Source organism: Astatotilapia calliptera, chromosome 16 (assembly GCF_964374335.1).
Source record: "Astatotilapia calliptera chromosome 16, fAstCal68.1, whole genome shotgun sequence".
Lineage (NCBI taxonomy): Eukaryota > Metazoa > Chordata > Actinopteri > Cichliformes > Cichlidae > Astatotilapia > Astatotilapia calliptera.
In genome coordinates this window covers 18,282,575-18,305,765 of record NC_137437.1, presented here as the reverse complement: position 1 = coordinate 18,305,765, position 23,191 = coordinate 18,282,575, and the positions used below count along the sequence as shown (strand labels likewise).

At 41.5% G+C, this 23,191-nt stretch overlaps 1 protein-coding gene across 2 annotated transcripts in view; it reads left to right on the top strand.

The window, feature by feature from the left end:
* Positions 1-21,109: 21,109 nt before the first annotated feature.
* igsf3 (immunoglobulin superfamily, member 3) overlaps positions 21,110-23,191 on the top strand; it is a 78,140-nt gene continuing 76,058 nt past the window's right edge. The window contains exons 1-2 of one of the 2 annotated variants that reach the window (XM_026144082.2): positions 21,110-21,834; positions 21,924-22,081. In XM_026144082.2, the coding sequence (XP_025999867.2) occupies positions 22,042-22,081 (40 nt within the window). In that variant the 5' untranslated portion in view covers positions 21,110-21,834; positions 21,924-22,041. Of the gene's footprint in view, positions 22,082-23,191 lie in introns of both variants that reach the window. The other variant, XM_026144081.2, reaches the window with a different exon arrangement.

Here is a 23,191-nt window from a genome sequence, read left to right as displayed (position 1 = left end):
TCTGTCTCACACTCTCCTTCTTTCTCTCCTCCCTTTTCCTGACTCTTTTTTTTTCCTTCATCAGCCCCATAAATCTTTAACACCCCATCTGTTTTAGAGACTGAAATAGAATCTACTTATTGCTTTCACTTTAGAAGAAACAACTGCAGACATCTGATTACTGTCATACTGAGGAAGGCTCTTGTGTGGTGATTGTGTACAAGTTGAGGTAAAACTTGCAGTGTTTCTCTGAAAGATGTGAGAGACTAAAAGAACACTCAGGAACTTTATGGTAGACTGTAGTTCTCTCAGCCCCAGAGAGATGATGATGTTGTGCTGCCTTTGGTCTTGAATTTTACCAGCACTTCACAGAGTGGTGGACTGGGCTCCTTGGTACAGCTTCCCTCTTAACTTTACTGTAATTTCACTCCCTTGTGTTTCCATGGCAATGCCTGTCAGTGCAAACAAAGAAACACTGAATTTGGGAGGCAAATCAATGCTTGTAACTATGCAGCAAAGACTAGCAGAGGCAAAATCACATCCAGAGCGGCAGCCATTAGAGCTCCCTCTTCATGCTCTTTGCCTTAATAAAGTCTCAAACATTTGCATATTAAACAGTCATTCCATCCATTTTTTTCTTTCATATTAGTGCTGCTGCATGCAGTGTAAAGTAAAAGCCCGGATTTACTAAAACAGTACAATCCTTCTCTTTTCTGAACTTGAACTTTTTGCCTGCATGTAGCTGAATACATTGAGCTGGTTATCGTTATTGCTGCAGTCTCGTTCCAGATCTAATTTGACATCAGATTGATGCTCTGGCCTTTGTGTGACATGAAAGCACTTGATTTATGACAATCGTGCAACCATTTTTCTATTACAACTAAATACAGGGAGAGGACCAAAGTTGCTTTGAAAGGTTTCCCACATAAATGTAAATTATAATAGCAATAGTAACAGTGATAGATAGTTATAGCAGACAGTAATAGAGATAAAACAGCAGCGGGCATACGGTGTCTGGTGCTGCGATAAATACGTCTTTTTGGGAAAAGAAATCAAAAGAGCACTACTCTTACAAAAACAACACCCCTGTGCTTACCTACATACATAAACAACGAAAAGCCAGTTGTGTACTGTGCCTGTGTAGTTTATCAATGCATGTGAATGGCACAGTGGCAAAATAAATGCTAATAAATCCCCCAAACTCTTATTTTCACTTTTACTTTGCTGATCCTTTGACCTCTTCTCTGGCGAAACATCTCCACAACGTTGTCATAAAATGTGCAACACATAATCATGATGTGCACAGAACACTAATTGCTGTGCTGAGCCCCTGACTTTTAATCTAGTGACAAAAACTGGATGCAAAATTGGATTTTTTCTTCTAGTGCCACCATCAGTTTCGAAATAATGACCTTACTAGCCTGCCTATCTGACAGATGAAGATTCCAGGTCAAAACCCCAAACCTGCAAGAAAAAACATTCACATTAATGCTAAATACAAGTGTCTTGCATTCTATTTCACTAACAGTCAGAAAGTGAAGTATTATATTCGTATTTTATCTGCTAAAACAACACAAATTTGAGTTGACATTAGATTTCCTCACCTTAACCAGGCTCCAAGTAGTTGTGTATGACGTGGTATTTCCGTAAGTGTATACATACGCATACACACACACACACACACACACACACACACACACACACACACACACACACACACACACACACACACACACACACACACACACACACAGAACAAATGATCAAAGTTAGACCTAAAACACCCTCCTGAATGAGAGGATAATGTGTACTGGCAGAGGTAGGGATATAACATAGGGAGGAGAGGGAGACACTCAAACTGCCATCTGCACAAATTACGTAACGCCTCTCATCGACACTGAAAGTCTTCTCTGAAGCACTGCCTCCTTTCACCTCATCTCGCTGAATCTCTTTGCTTATACCCCCAACTCCACTCTACTCCCTCATGACTCCTGTCTTGCCTTTGATATTCCCTTTTCTCACAAGAAGAGGACACAGCCTGACAGCGCTGCCTTCTGTTCCCAGTCTGAACCAAAAGCTTTCTCTCTCTCTCACTTGCAGACACTTTTCCCTCCCTCTCTCTTTCTCTTTCGCTCACAGTCTTATTCGTCAGCACCAGAGGGAGCTATTGTCACCCAGAATGACAGAGATCCACAGCAGTCATCCCGTCACCATAGAAGTGAAGTGCTGGCCAGCTTGTCATTGTAGCACCCAATCTGAAAATGTAAGACTTTGAAAACTGTCAAGTACTTTCTCTCCTTTCACTTGTTGATTTGAGGTCTCTTGGTGCTGCGAGCTTTGTGTGCAAGTTTTCTGTCTGTGTATATGAGAGAATAGAAGAAAATTGTCTGCAAAGTGGCAAAAGAGCATGAAGCAGAGAGACGTATAGTCTCTATAGCTGTTTTCACACATGCACTTCAGCCCTGAACTTTTTTAGACCCTACCCAACGGACATGCATGAGTGAATGCAAAAGATTCCGTTAGAAATGGCATTGAGCAGTCTTTAACCTGTCAGCTCCCTGCTCCATTGTAAAAATTGTGAAGGTAATAGTTCTGTGTATTCATACAGACTGAGTGCTTTTTTTTTTTTGCAAGCCTCCAGCATACTTTACCCTAGCAGCACCCTCGCCTAAGCCAAACGGTGAGAATGCATCTGAAGCAGAGTGTCTCACACTGTCAGCTACATGAGAAACAGGGATAGACATCTGAAAAATGACCTCTTTCTACTGACATGGTCTGGAGTTCATGTGTGAAAATCCCTTAAGAGTCTAAGGATGTAATGCCACTTCAAGCTGCACATTGTCTTCTGATACAGCATTTAGGAAAGTACTTGCTAACGGAGTGTGACTGACAGGTCTTTTCACACAAGCACACAGAGTATTATCTCATTTATCCAGGCCCACCGCTCAACACACAGATATGTGGGCACACAAACTATATACAACTCTCTAAACTGTTAAGAGCTGTCTGCTTTTTCTTGTTGAGGCCTGATTATTATCCCCAGAGACTGTGCCGGCTGGTAGAAGGAGCTGGAGAGTCCAAAATAAAAACAGCTTAAATGGTGCAATATGAAGTAATAGCCTGTTCTGCTCCCTGTCAAGGGAGCTCTCAACAAACCCAGAACTCACTTTTTTTTCTTTCTTTTTTTTTATTTCTCAGCTTTACTCTCACATACTGGAACTGCATGAATGAATACCCCAAAGCTGCTTTATCTGTGTGCCTCCTGTTATTATAGTATAACTTACCAGCGTGTGTCTGTCATGTTTGCCTGTCTACATGTATGTGCATGTGCTGTCACTAAAACCTTTAATCATGTTAGAAATAACTGAGCCTCCCCTGACAGTAGATATAAAAACAAGAACGAAAAAAAAACAAAAACACATCCAGCAAATTCAAAGTTCATTATAACTGCACCACGAAGCATTGATTCATGTGTCAAAATGAACTTGAGTTTGCTTTTTTTTTCTTGGCAGAATTTTTATATATTTATTTTTGTTATTGCTTCCTTTGTCATGCTGTTGGCGCATGAATAAAACAATGAATCCTAACTGACTCTTGATAGAGCATTTTTGTTCTTTATCATTCCATCTCGCCTATTCTCTACAGACCACTTCACTTAATCAGACATTCCCTTCCCACTGACAAACAAGAAATAGATTTGCTTTTTGGGGGATTATATGCTACATACCCTCCAGAGCTGATAAAATGATAACGCTTGCCCTGTCGTTGTGCCTTTATAGGACTGCTGGGGCTTTCCCTCTGGTGCGAGCCTTGCAGCTACTCTTGGTTGTTATTGTGACTATCAGCATTCGTGCTAGAAAATGCACTGCTTAAAAAAACATTAAGGGACACGCAATCCTGAACACAAAGTCAGTTAAATTTCAGAGATATTCGTCTCTCCCATTAGGGAGCGTAAACCATTGTGAATCCATTTCAGCTGCTTAGGTGCAAATAAAAGTGGCGACAGGTTTACTGTAGAAGCAAGAACAAGACAACCCCTAAAAAAGGAAGTGGTTTTGCAGGTGGTAGCCACAGACCATTGTTCTCTTCCTATCCTAGCTGATTTTTCTCTTGTTTTTCTTTTTGCTGCTGTTTTTGTCGCAACTGGGAACATGAGATTGCACCTGCAGGTCACACAAGTTGCACAGGTAGACCAGTTCCTCCGGGGTGGCACATCCAGACCTGTTGTCTCAAGAGGGTTTGCTGTGTATCCTAGCACAGTCTTAGCAGGCACACCAGGACATATGCCACTACACGAGGAGAGCTGGACAAGGTCGACAATCCAGCGGCAGTATCTGCTCCTTTGTGTGAGGAGGAACAGGAGGAGCGCTGCGAAAGCCAAAAAACGTCCTCCAACAGGCTACTCATGTAGCGATACCATGGCATCTCCAGATGTTTACCACATCTGTCACATGTGTTCAATGTGAACCTGCTCTCATCTGTGAAAAGAACAAGGTGCCAGTGGCAGGCCAGCCAGTTCTGGTGTTCGCTGGCAAATGGCAATCAAGCTGCACAGTGCTGGACTGAGAGCACAGAAAGGACGTCGGGAGCTCGTGCCACCATCATGGAGTTTGATTCTGATAGCTTGGCCAAAAGTATGCAAGAGAGTGATATATTTGAAGTTTTACTGGGTTAGTGAGGCTCGACTGTTCCCTTAATATTTTGGGCAGTGTACTAACAAAAGTCTGATTAAATAAGGAGACAGAAGGCCTTTACTGATGAGATGAGATGTCATCGACGGCAAAGGTTTTTTACATTTAAGATCATGGCTTAGAAAGCCAGAAGAAAAAAAATGAATGCACAAGCAGATTTGTTACCACATTAAATTTGTCTCACCTATGATCGATCATTTAACCACGCACTATATACTGCATAGAGTCTGAGGATACATACATATATACTCCCTCAATTCTCTCCGTCACCTGCAAACTCATCATTCTGATTAATTGAGATTTTTGGCCAGATTTCTTCTTTATATTTCTTTTATTTTTTTCACAGTTCAGATTTTCTTGTGTATTTTTATTTCCTTGTGTTCTTAGTGGAGTTCTCCCGGTGTATGACCTTTTGTCTCGACGATGCACTTTGCCTGCTTCCTGCTGGAACTAGTTGTCCTACTGACTGCCTAATTTAGATCTAGGATTTTGCTCACCACTTCCTCGTCCTCCTACACTTGGGTCCTGTTCTCTACGAACCTTTACATCTTTAGAACATAGAAGCCAATCTAAAGCACCTCGAGATGACCGCTGCAAACACGTGATGCATAAATTCGACTGATTAAAAAAGTGTAAAAGGATCAGGGAAATTTAAAGAAAAGGCTCTTAGCAAATTCTAAACATTTAGCAAAAGCCAACATAATGGCACACAATTGGATTCTGACTGAAGTTATTAAATGAGAACTCTCTGTGGTGAGAAAATGGGAAAGCGGCTAAGCTGGTTCAACACTGTCTGTTTACAGTTTATCTGATTTCAATACTGACAGCAGTGCTACAGAGAAAAGGCCTCTTAGCTATAAGGGATGAGAGCCGAGAAAAATGTCAGCTGCCTCCAAAACATTCGTTCGCTGGTATCTCAGAGCGGGGCAACAAATGCAGCTATCAGGGAAGCCTATCAGCAGCGGCCTTCCAAGCTGGCACTCATCACCCTCTGGCACTCAGGCTTTCCTCATAACCACTGTCCAACAGGGTCTCGCATCCAAAATGTTTCCCTGAAAGGTAGCAAGGCGAGAAATGTCATGGTCAGTTTGACTTTGACTACATGCTCCAGCTTCAAATTTTCTTAGAGGAATGAGAATGAGATTGCTACCACCGTTTTAGGTGTTAGCTGCTAGGAAAATCTGGCACCTGTGGTGTCTGTTTGCCATCTTCTACCACAAATTATGTGTGAAACCTGTCTGCTGCTCTATGCAACTTAATATAGCTCCCTTTTACCGAATATATTTCTTTACGCCCTTCTTATTTATAATTTCAAACCCTATGTTTTTTCCTTCAGGAATACATAATTATTTTTTCACCATTATGTGAACCTACATCAAACTGAAACTCACACTTAAGAGATGCAAGAACTGTTTCCTGTACTCTCTAAATTGTCATAATAATTCAAAGAGATAAGCACAACGACAGCCACCTGAAACTTAAAAAAATAATAGAAACTTTCAGTTGCCCTTGCTGCTTATGAGCCACTCTATTCCAGTCTTTGTGGATTATTGTATTTGCCTGTGTATCCAAATTATGCAGCAAAGACTGAGATGACACAAATTGGCTCAAAGCTCAAATCAGACGGATCCATCGAGCAAACAGAGCCAATCTGATTGTATTTACTTTTTTCTTTACTTTAGTTTTGAACATTTGAGTAGCTGTGCATTGCCATCAGGACACCAACACCCCTACTGGAGTGGGATAATTGTGTGCTCAGAGGCACAAATGTCTCTGTTCTCCTCATTGGCATGTTGAATGTCTGACGATTCTGCGCTGTCTGAGCAATTTATTTACGCCATAATGCCAGTTTTGACGGCTGCCTCGCCTGTGACTAAGATGGCTGTGCCAACAAGCTGATGTCTTCATTAGCAGTGGTTTAGAAGCATTACCCCCCCCACCCTCCTCCCAAGTCACCAGAAATGATGCTCTGCTGCGCCCATCAGCTCCCATCAGCCTTTCTCTGCATGTGAGGCACTCCCCCAACTGCTGTAGCACTAACTCATGTTGCTAATTAGCTGACAAACAGTGCTGTTCCATGGAGGGGCTGGCATCTTACAACACATATTTGTATACATCAGCAACCGCATGCAAATATCCAAAATGTGCACTTACTTATGGAACTCAAGTATGCAGTGTCACATTCACATGGCAATAAAAGGTATGGCCATGTGCATTCATACATATGCACATAGATTTACTCAGTGTTTATAGGGTTTTTCCTTATTAAGTGTAAACACTATAGTTCTTTGATATTCAGTATATGCATGATCATCTCTTCTGTGATGGAGAATCTGATTACCATCCCCCATTTTAAATCACCCAGTGGCTACTATGGTAACCCACTCCTTGAGAATATTAAAGGTAAATGTGAAGAAAAAAATCATAAAGTAAATGAAACAGTTATTTATAACTGACATTTATCTTAGATTTATCTCATCTATGATTCCAGAGATTCCTTTGTTTATACCCTGGACTACTGGTCAAATAAATGGAGAAATATAAACCATTATATCTTTTAATATTTCTGTCACTGTCTCTTTCACTTGCACTGACATTTTGAGCAGCGGGTTGATGTGACAGTGAAGCATGCAGTCCTGTCAAACATTGTAAAAGTCTTAAAGAGCAGCACAGTAGAGCTTTGGGGCAGAGACATGATCTGGTCCAAGTCCACATGTAGGTATATCATATTTCCTAGTATATGGAACAGGATTACTCAAAGTCCTAATGGAGCTAAGAAAAGATCACATGATACCTTTATTACTTGTTTGTAATACATTCCTTCATTATCAGCTAGGTAAAAATGTGAATGTTATATTATCTCATCTATAAATTCTATAGATCTATATTTTCTCTCTTTATTGTCATTATAATCCTTCCTGATTCACACAGGGAGGAAGGTTGGCAGTGCAGGGAAAGTTTGAATCGCTTTACATCTGTAAGTAAACTGCAATTAGAGATGTAAATGTGGTTGATTTTCTTTTTGCTGCTAATTGAAAACATTACTGATTGGGATGTGGCCAAGAGTGTAGCAGCTTGACAGTTTAGCCCACAGAGAGCATTTCAGCAGCAGTTTCGACTCTCTCATTCAGGGTGAATTTCTAAACAAAGTTTAATTCCTTAGACACATGTCCTGAACAATTTAGACAAGAATAAATGTTCTCATCCTTTCTTTTCTCTTAATTGGAATTTAATATGGTGAATATGCAGACTAGTTAGTTATTTACAGCTTGCCTAAGAGGGTTTTTATTTTACCCCCCAACCTCAACGGCATGAGAGGAATGTAAAAAGAGAATGCAAGGGAATAAAAATAAGCAACTTCAAGAAGAAGCTGAGCTTTTAAAATGGGTAAACTACTCTGAATTTACTTGAAGTAAAGTAACCAAACCAGCCAATTCATACATTCTGATTCAAACCACTACTACAGCTATGAAGTGAACAACAAAGTTCTTTGGTACACTTCTGTCGGCTTTCATATTGTTTATACAAAATTCTAACACTATGAATGTCTAAATGTCACAGGAGACACTGAGACTCATCAGACCAGGCAATATTTTCCCAACTTTATGTTGTTCTATTTTACTGAGCCCGTGTGAATTTGGTTTCCAGTTCTTTACTGGGAGGAAAGACACCAGGTAGTGTCTTCCCATCTGCTTCAAGGTTAGACATATTGTTTGTTCAGAGAGGTTTTTCTGCTTTTTTCTACTGTAGAATTAACGAGTTGTTATTTGAGCTACTGTAACCTTCATTTTAGCTCAAAGCAGTCTGTCCATCATTCTCCATCAAAAATGCATTTTCACCCAGAGAACCATCGCTTGCTGGATATTTTTTGTTTTTCTGACCATTCTTGGTAAACCCTAGAGAGGTTCGTGTGGGCAAATCCCAGTAGATCAGCAACTTCTGAAGCAATCAGATTAGCCTGTTTAGCACCAAAAACCATGTCATATTCAAAGTTGCTTTTGCTCAGTTTGAACTTCAGCAGGTCGTCTTGATCATGTCTACATGTCTGAATGCTCTGAGTTGCTGCCATGTGATTGGTTGATTAGATATTTACATTAATATTAATTTAAACAGGCATATCCAATGAAATGGCTAGCGATGTCAGCAGAATCAAACAAATAAATCTAAATTTAGCATACAGTTGCAACAGCAAAGAAAATTAATCTAAATGTGGTAAAGATGTGGGATAACCCAGGCACCTGAATTTATGATTTGTGTTGTTGACTGCAGGGAGAGTGCATGGATATGATCACATTTTTACTTTGCTTTAAAGCTGTGGATATATTTGATAACCTGTGTACAGTGGAAATAGCGAAATCTTGCACAGACACAGCTAACATAAACAGCTTACGCCTGGCAAATCTCAAACAGGAGATATGGCCCCATAGCATGTTTGTCATGCTTAGCCTCGCTTTTCTGGGTGAAAGTATTAAACCGACAAAGCTCATCCAAGTTTAAATCCTTGTCTAACAGCAAATGCTGTTGTTTAAATGAAGCATCTGTAGTATATTAGGGTTGTATTCGTGCTGGACAATGTGCCATAAATATACATATACAAATAAATCAACCCAGCATGAACATTAGGTTGTTCAAAACCATAATGCCAGTGGTCTTTAAACAACTTGGTGAGGGCTGGGATGCAGGTTTCACCGTAAAAGAACTTAGAAGCCTTTCATCCTGAGCATCTCTCCACCACAGCAGGCCCATTAGGCATCATGATGCAGTGTGCAGTAATTGGTATTTCTGTTGGTAAGCAGCTTCCTTATCCCAGAGCTCAGCCTCACGCTGTGCTGGAGACAGTCTGATATCAGAGCTGCAGAAAACACACGACTGAACCTGTACAGTGAGCAACATATCACTCCGATAAACACCTACCAGGATTTTTTTTTTAAGACTCCAATACTTTACTAACAAAATTCAATCATTCTGTCGGGAAAGAATTTGTTTATTTTCCAGCCACACTCTGCAATAATATCCATATTGAACATAACAGCAATCCCTCCCTAAAAGGTAATGGCTTTTGGATATTATGAGCATAGTTAATAAAATGACCCTAACGAAGCTAAAGGGAAGTTTAGAAATTACAATTTTTAAATGGTCCGTGTCATCAAAATTGGCTGCTCACTTTCCACGAATGGCACAAGGGTGGTCGCCCCTTTGATGTGGTAATAGGCTGTTTTGATTTCTGTGTGTCAAGCATGTTTTAAACGGTGAGAGGCATTCCCAACAGCTACTACTTCAAAATCAATTAAAACCTTTTTGCTAACAGCCCTGCCTGGTTCAAAAGGAGGAAAACTAATTCTCTCACTCTTCCCTCCCTCTCTCTCTGCCTCTTTCATACTCATACACTCAGTCATTTGAAGAATGTCGAAGAGACGAGATATACAGAGTCCTGAGGGTCCTGGATTCAGATACTTTCTTTGCTTCGTGTGTGCAGTATGCTTACAGTAAAGCATGCACGTATGAGCCATGAGCTGAACAATGCCCTGTTCTTGATTTTTTTTACATTTTATTTTTTCAGTTTTTACAAAGGTTGAGAGCCTGTTTGTAAGTTTGTTGTTGCCACAGGGATTAAGTAAATCTACGGTCATTACCTCAGACAAAAGCTGAAAGGGAAAGGGGATTTTAGTCTTAATCCACCATTGATTGTTGCAACTAATGCTTATCACTTGTGCAATCCAAGCCAAATTTTTTCAATGACAATCTGATTAATTACTCATCTGAACTTCCTGTAGCATTTGCAAGTCCTTGAACTAACATCCCCTGGAACATTTAATATGCTTACACTAATATCATGTTTTGCTCATGCTGATCTAGAATCATATTTGCTCATTTAATCCTAACCTATAATTACCTTTAACTAGTATAAACTGTCATTATTTTCTTTGAAATAACACATTTAGTGCAAAGGGCTAACAAATCGAGTTGCAAATAGAAAATGTCAAGGCGTGCAAAGTGTTTTACGTTATGTTTCATTGGATTAAGGGCCCTCGTTGCCCTTAGTGCTTACAGTAAGAAGGCTTTGAGTTTTGAGGTGTATTTGGGCAAGATCAGATTTTGAGCACAGTCAACACATTCTTGTATGAGCCTGTATGTAGCCATGCATGAGTGTTTGTGGGTCTGCACAAGATGGTTACATGTTCATATTTTTGCACCCTTTCCCTCCTCCCTGCAGAACACTATTTCACCGGGAGCAAAAATACAACATTGTGTGAATCTGTTTATGGCTGTGGAGGGACATGAAAAGCACATGTGAACGTGACTAATCGATGCTGGAGCGAGGAAAAAGGGGAGCAGGCTCAAAGGCATGATCGGGAAGGCATTTTTGCATGCAAGTGATAATATGAGATAATGCTTGCATCAAAGTTGTGTTGTGGTTTTTACAGCTGATGTACGTGTATCCCTAAACGTCTGCGCACCATGAGTCTCTCTGTGAATGTCCGTGAAGATAAATATGCAAGTGTGTTTGTTTAAGAGAGTGAAGTGCATGACTCAGCCTGAGGTAGGCAGACAGCTCATGTTTCTTCTGCTTGGCAGGCAGCACAGATAAGATCGAACTGAGCTGACCATTTAAGAAGCCCTGGGCTTTACCTCTGCCAAAAAAGAAAACACGGCCGACTCAGAAATCCTTATCTGCAAATGCTCAACTCCCGTGTGACTGGTTTGATTAAGTATCAGTTCACAGATTCAGATGAACTCAACCAAAATATATATATATATATATATATATATACAGATATACGGACAGATAGATACTACAGTGAGACCGTGGTACTGTCATCAGTCTACCAAGTCAGATTTCACCACTGATGATGATGTCACATTGTTTTCTGGCTGGCAGAGCCATGCCCTTGCAAAATTTGTAACTTTTGTGGTTTTAGGTTCAAAGAAACTCAGGCAGAGGCTTTCCCGGATAAGTGAATGCATTACTGTAATCTGGTTACTATTAAGTTTCCCCCTGAAAAACCTGCTAGGTTAATGCTGCCATCTGGGCCCAGGGCACTCTTGCAAAATAGTTTTTGGATCTCAAGAGTTTCACTTACAAGTTAATGATTAATAAATTAGTGCTGTTTGAATTACTGCACAGTTTTGTTTTGGGCTTTCTTAAATAATATCACGACTGAATATTATTTGCCTTATCTATGGTACAAGAATGCCATAAGAATGGCCATAGTGCTAAAGGCAGGTGGTTCCAGCCTGTTGGCTGGCTGGGTGGAGTATATAGATACGTCAACTTATGATTCAAGTTGTGTGTCACCTCTTCCGTTTGTAGTCTTGTTGTCACTTACTCATTGTACGTTGGTATGAGGGAGTGGATAATTGATGCAACCTAGTAGCTCAGTGATAAACACACTGTCACCTTAATAGCTTGACAATTTAAGTCAGTATTCATTTTGCTTTTTTGCAGAGATAATGGATTGATGCTGCTCTCATCTTTGCATGCTAAACATCAAGCTACAGGCAGCAAGCAGTTTGCGTTTCTTAATATTGCAACCAGAAGCAGGGAGAAACAGCTCAGAAAAAGTTCACTAATTAGCTAGCACATTATGGCTTGTTTGTTTGGAGGATTAAATCATCTGTTACTTACTCTGCTCAGCGTGCTGGTAGGTTGGTTTTTATTACCTTTTGGATGGAGCCAGGCTTTTTCTTATTCAATGTTTATGCTAAGCTAAGCTAACTGCCTGCTGGCTTTAGTCCTCTTTCATTTCAGGAGAGAAGTGTTTGATCAAGAGCAACCTCCAGGGCTGGAAAAAAGAACCACCGCTGAAGTCCCAAAAAAACAGATTTCATCAAATGTGCACTTGAGGCTGACAAAAATCCCTATTCAGTCCATTTTATTGTAAACTGCCCAACTTTACAACAGAGATAATCATGACTAAAATCTGATATATATATATATTATTTTGTATTTTTTTACAGTCTGCTATAAGATATAGCAAGCATGATTTTGTTTTATTTGTGTTGCTGGATCATTTTAATGCAATTATCAAATGCTGAAACAACAGTCCATCTGCAAAGTCTACTTCAGTAGTGAAACACTAGTATTTATACTAAGCACTAATTAGCGGGTATCTGTGTCTGAGCCACGCATCTCTCTAAAACACTTGCTAGCATTGGTTTTGATAACTTGAGCCACCTCAGGCTTAAAACGTTCATTGTTGACAAGGTTTATAGCTAGTCCTGGATTAGGTGGCCCTGAAGCGCCCTTTAATTTTGCTGCTATAGGCTTAGACTGCAGGTGGACCTCCCAGGAAGCACTGAACACTTCTCCTGTTTTCCACTCCTCAGTTATTATATGCCACTACTGAATGCCATTCAGTTTTGCTTTCTCTCTCACACAGTTTGCATTTTAACTTGTTTGTTGTCTCTCTGTGCTCCTCTGCCTTTTGTTTCTCTCCACCACCCAACCAGTTGCATTAAGGTACGGACACAGTAGAGAAAACAGTGTTTATAGACCAAAGCACAACCATATGCAATCCAATCACCTAGAAACCGAACATGGTTCAGTTGTTGTGCTGACCAGTCAGTCAACACATTTACTCCCTTACCACCAGTTTATCTTGATCACATGCAGGTTGCTGTTTTTAATTGGACATAGGTCTTTGGTGGCTGTTTCTACCGGGGAACCTCTTCCTCCACACCACAACCCCAGTGATCCAAACCTCATACTTGGATTGTTGGAGTTCCCTTTTTAATATTACCTTTCACATAGAATTAAAAAAATGTCTCGAGATTATATTGTCGCTAACTCACATTATAAAGAAAATAAAGAAATAAAGCTTAACTAATTAAAAAATTAATTAAATCACTCATCAAAATATTGTCCCTTATTGCACGTAACATACAGCATGGCAGTGGCAAATATGCTAATATGCTTTTCTCAGTGGATCTTTTAAATGCAGTGGGTTTGATTCCCAGCCATTGGCCATTGTGTCTCTTAGTACTTTGATGGAGTGAAAATCTGACTGGAAAAAGAAATCACAGGCAATGATTGCCAGAATTGTTTGCACCGCCCTTATAATACAAACAGGTATTAAACATGTGGCAAAATAAAGATACTGACCTGAAAGCATGCTGTTTGAGACAGAAGTAATTGCCATTTCACACTCACCAATTATATGCCAGCTTGCTATGACATAATTAGTACTTAATGTTCCTGCTGTCAAATTAACCCCTTAAACCACTTTCATGCACAGACCCTTTATTTAACTCTGGATTATTTGAAACCAATTTGACCAATTTACCAGTGGAACTGCTGTCAAGGGTAGGCGACATAACTCTAATGCTCACCATTGTTCCATAGAGATAATTACACACAATTCCCATACCTATACCAAAGTGTTCAGCCAGTTAACACTGAGTGCTGCATCTTTATTTCTTAGATATTTTTAAGAATTATTTTATTCTTTTCATCTGTTAAAAAGGCCTCTAAAAACCTGTTAAAATATGCAACAGTAACAATTATGGTTTAGATGACCAGCAGCAGACTAATACCCTGAAGGTAGAAGTGCTGCTCTGTTAAGCACATATTAATCCCATAATTATTGTTTTAACATGTGTTAGCACCTTTTCATAAAAAGTAAAACAGTGTTAAATGCGTTCAATGCCCAATATGTTAATATTAGAATGAGTTGTTCATTGTGAGACATTCAGATATTATTAGAAATCCTAAATGTGACTGCTACTTCTCCAACAACTCTGAAGAATAACCTGCAGTGTACATACAATTTATTGCTTGGTTTATACTGAATGTAGGTAGTAAACACAATATAGAGTAAAGGTAAATGATACATGTGAATGCAGCTCTCAGGATGATCCTCAGTGTCTATAAAAATTAATAAAATTCTGCATGGAGTGCTGCTCCTTTGTTACCAGCTTGGATAATGATGTGATTCAGTAATCTGGTGCTGTATTAACTCTGCCTCCAAAAGCCTTTATTGCCCACATGCTTTCTCTTCCAGCCATGAGTCATGTCAGTTTTACATGGGTTGTGCGGTGTGAATGAGTTACCTTGCTCTGCAAAGCAAATGCTCCAGTAAATGTGACCATGACAAGCAAATAATGTTTTGTAGCCTGGAGTTGATAGATAACATCTGCCTTTGTTGCTGTTACCCAACAGCAAAAAAAAAAAAAAAAAAAAAAGAAAAGAAAAAAGGAAAAGTCTGTACCTGCGAGGGATGATGATGAAACGCGTGTGTTGTTGTGTAATGTCGTTGGTGTTTTGGGGCGCAAAGTCGAATGATTTCCCGAGCTCACCTTGATGCTCCTGCCTTCATGAGCTATTCCCTGAGAATATCTCGCCTGCGTGTGCGTCAGTGTGTGTGTGTGTGTGTGTGTGTGTGTGTGTGTGTGTGTGTGTGTGTGTGTGTGTGTATAAGAGAGAGACGGGCATGAACCAATGAATAATGCATGACATTCATCTGTGTTTGCATGTTGGGCAACACCCACATAATCAAGAAGAGAAAGAAAGACAAAGACAGACAGAGAGAAGAGAAGAGATGAATGCAACACAAATGCATGAAGCCTACTACAATTACTTTTAATGAAGATCCCAGAAAAAAAAAAAAAGAGTTCTGCTGCCTGCATTGAAGAACGAGTGTGCACAGCTGTCCTTCACTGAGACACAGGAGGATTTTTTTTTTATCCACACTGCTGCCAGAAACTACCGTAATTGTATTTGACTTGTTCTGCTGCTGACAATGTGTGTATGTGAACACCTGGTGTAACACTGGGTAATTTTACCTACAGACTAGTCTAACCAGGCTGGCTGAAAGCATCTACTGTGGTGTCCAAGGATTTGTTCATTTTATTCAAAAGGAACAATCATGATTCATATATATATATATATATATATATATATATATATATATATATATATATATATATATATATATATATATATATATGTATATATATATATATATATATATATATATATATGTATATAAAATTCCCCGCCTGCCCCTGCAGGCGGTCAATCCTTCAAGCTCAGGTTGAAGGAGGCCTGGGAGCTTGAGGGTCCTGCGCAGTATCTTAGCGCTTCCTTAGACTGCACTCTTCTGGACAGAGATCTCCGATGTTGTTCCTGGGATCTGCTGGAGCCACTCACCTAGCTTGGGAGTCACTGCACCTAGTGCTCCGATCACCAATGGGACCACCATTACCTTCACCCTCCACATCTTCTCGAGCTCTTTTCTGAGCCTTTGGTATTTCTCTAGCTTCTCGTGTTCCTTCTTCCTGATGTTGCTGTCATTCGGAACCACTACGTCGATCACTATGGCCGTCTTATTCTACTATGTCTGGTTGGTTAGCCACCACCATTTTGTCCATCTGTATCTGGAAGTCCCACAGGATCTTAGCTTGGTCAATCTCCATCACCCTTGGGGGCATCTCCCATTTTGACCTCTGGACTTCCAGGTTATACTCGGCACAGATGTTCCTGTATACTAGGCTGGCCACTTGGTTATGGCGTTCCGGCTTAGCGTACAGCCTCAGGGTGCTGGACTTGGGGTGAAACCCTCCATGCATGGTCAGGAGCTTTCTTGTCTTGATGTCAATGGCTTCTATCTTCTCCTTTGGCCAGCCTATTATCCCAGCAGTGTTCCTGATCACGGGCAGGGTGTAGGTGTTGATAGCCCGGATCATGTTCCTACCGTTCAGCTGACTCCTCAGGACTTGCCTAACCCTCTGCAGGAACTTGGTGGTTGCAGCTTTCCTAGCGGCCTCTTCATGGTTTCCATTTGCCTGTGGGATGCCCAGGTACTAGTAGCTGTCCTCTATGTCTGCAATGTTGCCTTCTGGTAGTTCAATCCCCTCAGTTCTGACTACCTTCCCTCTCTTTGTTACCATCCAACTACACTTCTCCAGTCTGAACGACATTCTGATGTCATTGCTGTATATCCTGGTGGTGTGAATCTCGTTCACTCTTAGCATACAGCTTGATGTCATCCATGTACAGGAGGTGGCTGACAGCTGTTCCATTACGTAGTCGGTATCCGTAGCCAGTCTTGTCAATGATAACACTGAGGTTAAGGGGTAAAGGCCTATGCAGGACAGCAGTGGGGACAGAGCATCTCCTTGGTAGATCCCGCACTTGATGGTGACTTGTGCTATGGGTTTGAAGTTGGCTACGCCACATCCCCATTGAGTTCCTGATGAAGGCTCTTAGGGTCCTGTTGATTGTGTATAGTTCTAGCCATTCCATTTGTGGGGCATTGAGTCATAGGCCTTCTTTAATCAATCCAGGCAGTGCACAGGTTGGTCAGTCTGGTCTTGCAGTCTCGGCTGATTGTTCAGTCTACCAGTAGCTGGTGTTTTGCACCTCGGGTATTCTTGCCCATCTCTTTCTGTGCCCCACTCATTTATTGAGCCATGTGCCTGTTCACCTTAGCCGCTATGATGCCTGACAGGAGCTTCCACGTGGTGCTGAGGCAGGTTATTGGTCAGTAGTTGGAGGGGACCGGTCCCTTCTGGGGGTCCTTGAAGATCAGGACTGGCCGGCCTTCAGTTAACCATTCTGGGGGTCTCTCGTCAACTAGCAGCTGGTCCATTTGTTCTGCCAGACGCTTGTGGAGTGCAGTCAGCCTCACTGGCTGCAGTATTCAGCCAGTAGGCATGAACCATGTCGAGGCCTGGTGCTGTCCAACTCTTCATACTGGAGACCCTTTCTTGGATGTCTGCCACTGTGATGGTTACTGGACCCTGTTCAGGGAGGTTGCTGTGGTCTGCCCCCAGATCCACCCGTTATGGGTTGCGTCCTTCTCCCATATGCTCTTCCAGTATTTTTCAGTATTGTTCCAGCCTTGGTGGTGCTGTTCTTATATTGTTCCCCTGCCACTGAGAGTACACCTTGGCTGGTTCTGTGGAGAACAGCTGGTTTGTTCTCTTGCCTTCTATCTGTCCGGTGTACCTCTTTAAGTGGCTGGACAAGGCTGTGAGTCGTTGCTTGGCAGTTTCCAAGGCCTCAGGTATGGACAGCTTCCTGTATTTCTTAGGCACCTTCTTCTTCGCACCTTTCTGCAACTCCGATAGTTGGCTAACCTCCCTCTGTGCTACCTTGATCTTAGCCTCTAGCCTCCTTCTCCATGGAGGGTACTGCCCCTTGTGGCTGTTCAACTTGTAGCCAAGCATCTCACTGATCACTCATTCCAACACACGTATAAGCACCAGTACATATTATCAAGCAATCATGGCATCAAAGCAAGTGTAAAGAAGCGAGGACATAAAGTCCCACAAGTAGAATGCAGTAAGGGAGAGAAATAGTCTAAGAAAGCTGAGGGATGGAAAAGGAGACAGAGATAGAATGAGATAGAAGGCCCAAAAATTTGGTATCTTGACAGTCATTTCATATTAATACTCTACATTAAGAGCCCCTATGATGAATAATTAATCTGCTGGAAAATGTAGTGATTTGTGCTCCTGGCAGGCTAATGCAATGTAAAATAAAGCCCCGTGAGTGAATCTGTGGATGTACACAGAATAAATTTGATGAGTACTAAGTTTGAGCATAAGGCTGTATATTTGCAGACCTTAGCTTGGTTTAAAAAAATAAATAAGTCATGCATTACATTTGGTTTATAACACAAAGGTAAAATTACATCTTTAACTGCACCAATCACTGCGTGGTATAATAAGAGGTTATCTGACAAAGCAGTATGCAATCTTTCAAGCCAATGTGAAGTGTGGCATGAGAAATTGAGTAGTGCAGTGACTCAACCCACATTAAATCCAACATGGAAGAGTGGCACTTGAATCTAACTGTTTTGACCAAACTGGAGAGCTTATCCCCCTTTTTCCTCACTTGAACCTGGGAGCCAAATATTACAAAACACATTCTTTTTTTTCTTTTTTTTTGGCATACAAAATGCTAGAGAACACTTTCTCTGTTTATCTTCCCCTCGATCTTAACCCATCTGGATTATTTCCCCATTCCCCTCCTGCTTCGCTCATTGTCTCTGTCTCGTTCCTCTTAGGGAAGCCTCTCAAAATAATTATAAGCAGAAGTAGTTTCAAAAGTTTACTGCACATGCTTTCTGACTCCATCAGCACCCCCCCCCCCCCCAATTCCCATTTATGTCAAAGATCATTTAGGTAACCAGATTCAGTGTATCCTCTGTGTACCCCATATTACAGTCAGGATTCATCAGCAAGTTGGCTGGGTGCACATCTGATTCCATGCTATAATGGGACTCCTCTTTTCATATGCAAGTTTATTATCTCAAAAAGCAGCTTTCTTCTGTAATTTAAAGCGACAACGACGTCTGCGCGCCTGCATTTCCATTTAAAGGATCCAAATGTTTGCGTGCACGTGTGTGAGCGAACTGCCTCTTTTACACTATCATCTGTGCAATACTGACGCATTCATATGTTGCAGTAGGAAAAAAATGCTCAGAGAAACCTAATAAATCATTCATATATTTTCGAGACGTTGTATGAAAATCTGAGTATGATGAAATAAGTGAACAAAACTCCCTCGTTCCCTACAATGTGCCTCTCAGCTATACAACGTAACCTTGCTGACACCACCTCAATGGATAATGCCACAGGGTACTGAAATAGTAAGTCCATATTAATAAAAGTAATAATAAGTGGGCCTGTACAAGTGTCACACAGTGCGGAACAACTGAAAGATACTAATGAGAAAGCTGTGGCTCTCAAGGCATCATCTATAAGGGCCCTGTTATGAAGTACACATAATGCAGACTTCTCTGTTTCCATGGAGACCTATTGTGATCCCTAGCACACACTATACTCAACATGCCCCTCAAGCTTTTATTCTTCTATAAGCACGCGTTCGACAGTTGTGAAAACAGGTGCAATTGGGCCAAAGGTGAACTTGTCTTTAGCGCTGACATAATGCTAGGCTCAAACAATGCTACTCTGGCTTTAGCTGCCTGTACAAAAACGTGGCCTCACTTGGCTGTGCAATAAGGGCTCTGCGGAGAACTGAGCTAATTTTAAGTGTGGAGCAAAAATGTAGATCAGGAGTAACACACATGCCCTACCTAGCCTGCTCTTTTTGGATGTGCATTAACTCAGCAGCACTAGACCTGGACAAACCTTTGGAAAAGCTGAGGCAGTAGTCCACATGCTTCATAGCGGTGTTTAATCCCATTCTCACTTACATTTTCTTGGCAGCAGCGTCTGCTAAAGCCTTTGTTTGCTCTATAAGCAGTCTAAAAGATGTATCTTTTTTCCCTCTTAATATCATGGCACACAGAGGGAGAGACAAACAGATGTATTCTTCCCATTAAACTCTTGTCTTTTAGATGTCATGTTGCGGTTTATTGACGCACGTGTGCTCTGTAAACATCTCTCTGTCTCTGGCTGTTGTTCAGGGCCCACACCGTGTTCGTTAAGTTTCATTTGAGCTCAAATCCGAAGGCGAAAGAAGAAGAGAATCATTTTACTGCTTTCCAAAAAAAATGTTTTTATGTTACATTCAGGCGGTTTCGGAACTTGCAATTCCCAGCTGATGAAGAAAATAACAGATGGGTCCACTGCAATTGCATTTTTTTTTGTACGCACATGCAAAAGGCCTACTCATTTATTTATGTGCTACACAGGAGGGAGCTTAGAGTTTTACTAAGTTAGAGCTTTTTGGGCTTTTCAATTCAATTTTTCAGAGAGCAGCTCTCTCACTTCACAGCTTCTCACCCGAGCAGTTTTATTTCACTTGTGCTATTTTCTGTCTCCCAGCAAACTCCCATTCACCCTGTCTATTTTAGATCCTGCTAATAATGGAGCAGTCACGAAAATCAATAAATCTGTGCTTATGTCAAAGCGATGCGTGGTTTATGTTCTCATAATCTGATTCAAAGAGGGATGGAGTTTCAACCCATGAAAGGTGAACTGCGTTTTTTTCTCAGATATTTTTCTGCAGTTCCCAAACAGAGCGGCACCTCATTATGTTGATTGCCAGTTGTGTGTAACGCAGGTGGTGTATGGAGAAGTGGGGTGAGGGGGAAGGAGAGGTACAAAATCTGTCTATAACACGCAGACTGCTTTGTAAATTATACATGAGAAGGCGACATTTGTGATCGGCGCAAAATAAACAAACACCATCAAAGAATAGCCTGATATTTTATTTTTCAAGTGATAATCATCGTGCGTTTATGCAGTAAACAGATGTTGCGCGAACAATTCGTGTCTACCTCAAAAAAGTGGTTGAACTCTACCCTGCAAATAAAAAGCTGGGAAAACTAGTAGCATAAGGGGCTTAATTGCCCTCCACTCCGATTAACCTATTCAATCTATCAACGGCCTGAACTAGAATTTCAACAAACAAATGCAAATGCGTCCTTGTCCCACTGCACCCCAGACCCACACGGCCGGGGCGTGGTTTTAGGGGTGGAGCAAGGCAACACGCTTTCAAGTTTTCAAACTGCCAAAGTGCTTGGTCAGGCAGAAAACAAGGAAATAACCTCCAGAGAGGAAAAGCAACGGGTTGGGTCGTTTCTTTCTGGGGATGAACTGCTTCATTTTTTTGAGCTCGTAAAATCTTTTAATAATCTTGTCAAGATTTAGACGCATAGTGTCTTAAATTAGCACACAATGCCCACTTGAATTGGCAGTAACAACTTCAAATCACTTATTTTGGGTTAGAGTATTGTGATCAATCTGATGTGATTTTTTTTATACAGAGTATAAAGCCTTGCTTGCCTCATCTGGAGCGCCCGCCCATTGGGCTTTCTGCGGAGCGATAGTGGAGAGATTGATTATAAGGTCTACGGGATTTGCCGTGGAAAAAAACAGAGCCTGCTTGGACTGCTTGCTCGTGATCCTGCGCTCCCATCAGTGAGGGGAAGGAAAATTATCCGGGACTTATTCCAGTCTGACTCCCAAAACCGTCAGCACTCCCCGCCTCCCTTCGTGTATCCAGATACGCAGGAGTCACGCCGGACTTTTAGTTTTTACTGAGGAGGCTGCGAGTGCGAATCGCCTCCGCAGTCTCGGATGCGTAGTGAGCCGGTGCTGCGAGTGAGTGGGTTGGGTCGCCTAGGCGCTGGGCATACGCACACTTCATCGTCAGCGATAAAAGCAGATAGGTGAGGGTAAAGGCGAGAGGAAACGACATCGGAGGCTTTTTATTTATTTATTTTAAACAGAAGGACGTTGTAGAGAGGTGGGTCGCACATTTGGAAAGCCGCCAGCTGTGGATTTGACTCTCAAGGAAGCTTTTTTATTCTTCTTCTTGCCTCCGGGGTTTTGTAGACCTCCTTATTTTCTGGTTCAGGACCAGCAGCTGATCACACTGTCAGACGCCACCGGCTTCTCATCTAAAAGGAGGGGATATTAAAAGTGGATCAGCGGAGCAACACACACACATACAATGGCAACCGGTGCGCTCTTTCTAGTCTGCGCGCTGCTTGGTAAGTCATCTGAAAAAAGAAGGTGAAAAAAGCTTTGAGACTGCGTTTGTTATCTGATTTTTATTTATTTATTTATTTATTTATTTATTTTTATCAGTGCTCAGATTTCCGAGATAAAATCGGCATCTGCTGTTTGTCTGTCACGGCACACCTGTATGAGACATGTCAATCAAACCTCTTTACAGGCAGGGGAACTGGGCTAGTAGTCATTCTGAGTCAGGTGGAAGTAGACTACTTCGGTTAAATCGCTGCAATAATAACAGATGCCCGTGAACAGCTGTGTGTGTGTGTGTGTGTGTGTACGCGGTGAACTAGGTTAATGTGATATTTGGTCTTTAGTTAGAGACTAAGCTTATACAGTCCTGCAGTGTTAAATGGATTGATCATATAGGCAACCAGCTGCTGTCGCCACACACACGTGTATCAATACATCCCCTATAGATGCACATAATATAGACACATCTGGATCTGTGCATAATAGATTCTGATGTCACCCAGTGCCTGCTCTGCTTTACAGTAAGTCATCATCATAAAACCCATTTGTCACTGTATGAGACCTTCCTGCAAATGCAAGTTTAGACACATTGATGACACACACACCACACACACACTGATACAAACATTCATGCAGACATCACTGCTGACACACACATATACATTTCATCCTGCCTGTGAACTGTCCCAAACAAACACCAGATGGCTTTTCTGTTCCTGGACTGGGTGGCCTGTCAGCACTGCTGAGGGGGGGCACAAAGGAGGGGGCGTGCGGGAGTGGGAATGGAAGTCAGCCTGCTGGAGGCCCCCACTTGGCTTACCAGCCTGTGCCTTGCTTCTCATCCCCTTTCAGCACATCGTGAGTCACTTTCACTAGGATCAGACCTCTGTGCAGGTTTCCCAATTCGAATGTGAGATGCGCTGGCCTTCACACGGTCACAGTACAGATGAGATATCGGTGGTAAAAAGGGATAAGAGAGGGGTTTTCATGTTGCATAATCATGATTCAATTTGGAAGCCCTTTGAGGTGGCGAAGAAGCTTTTGGGTGCAAGGAGGGAGACAGTAAAATGTAACAACTGTCTGTGTGGCTCTTGTTGAAGTAACAGTGTTTAACA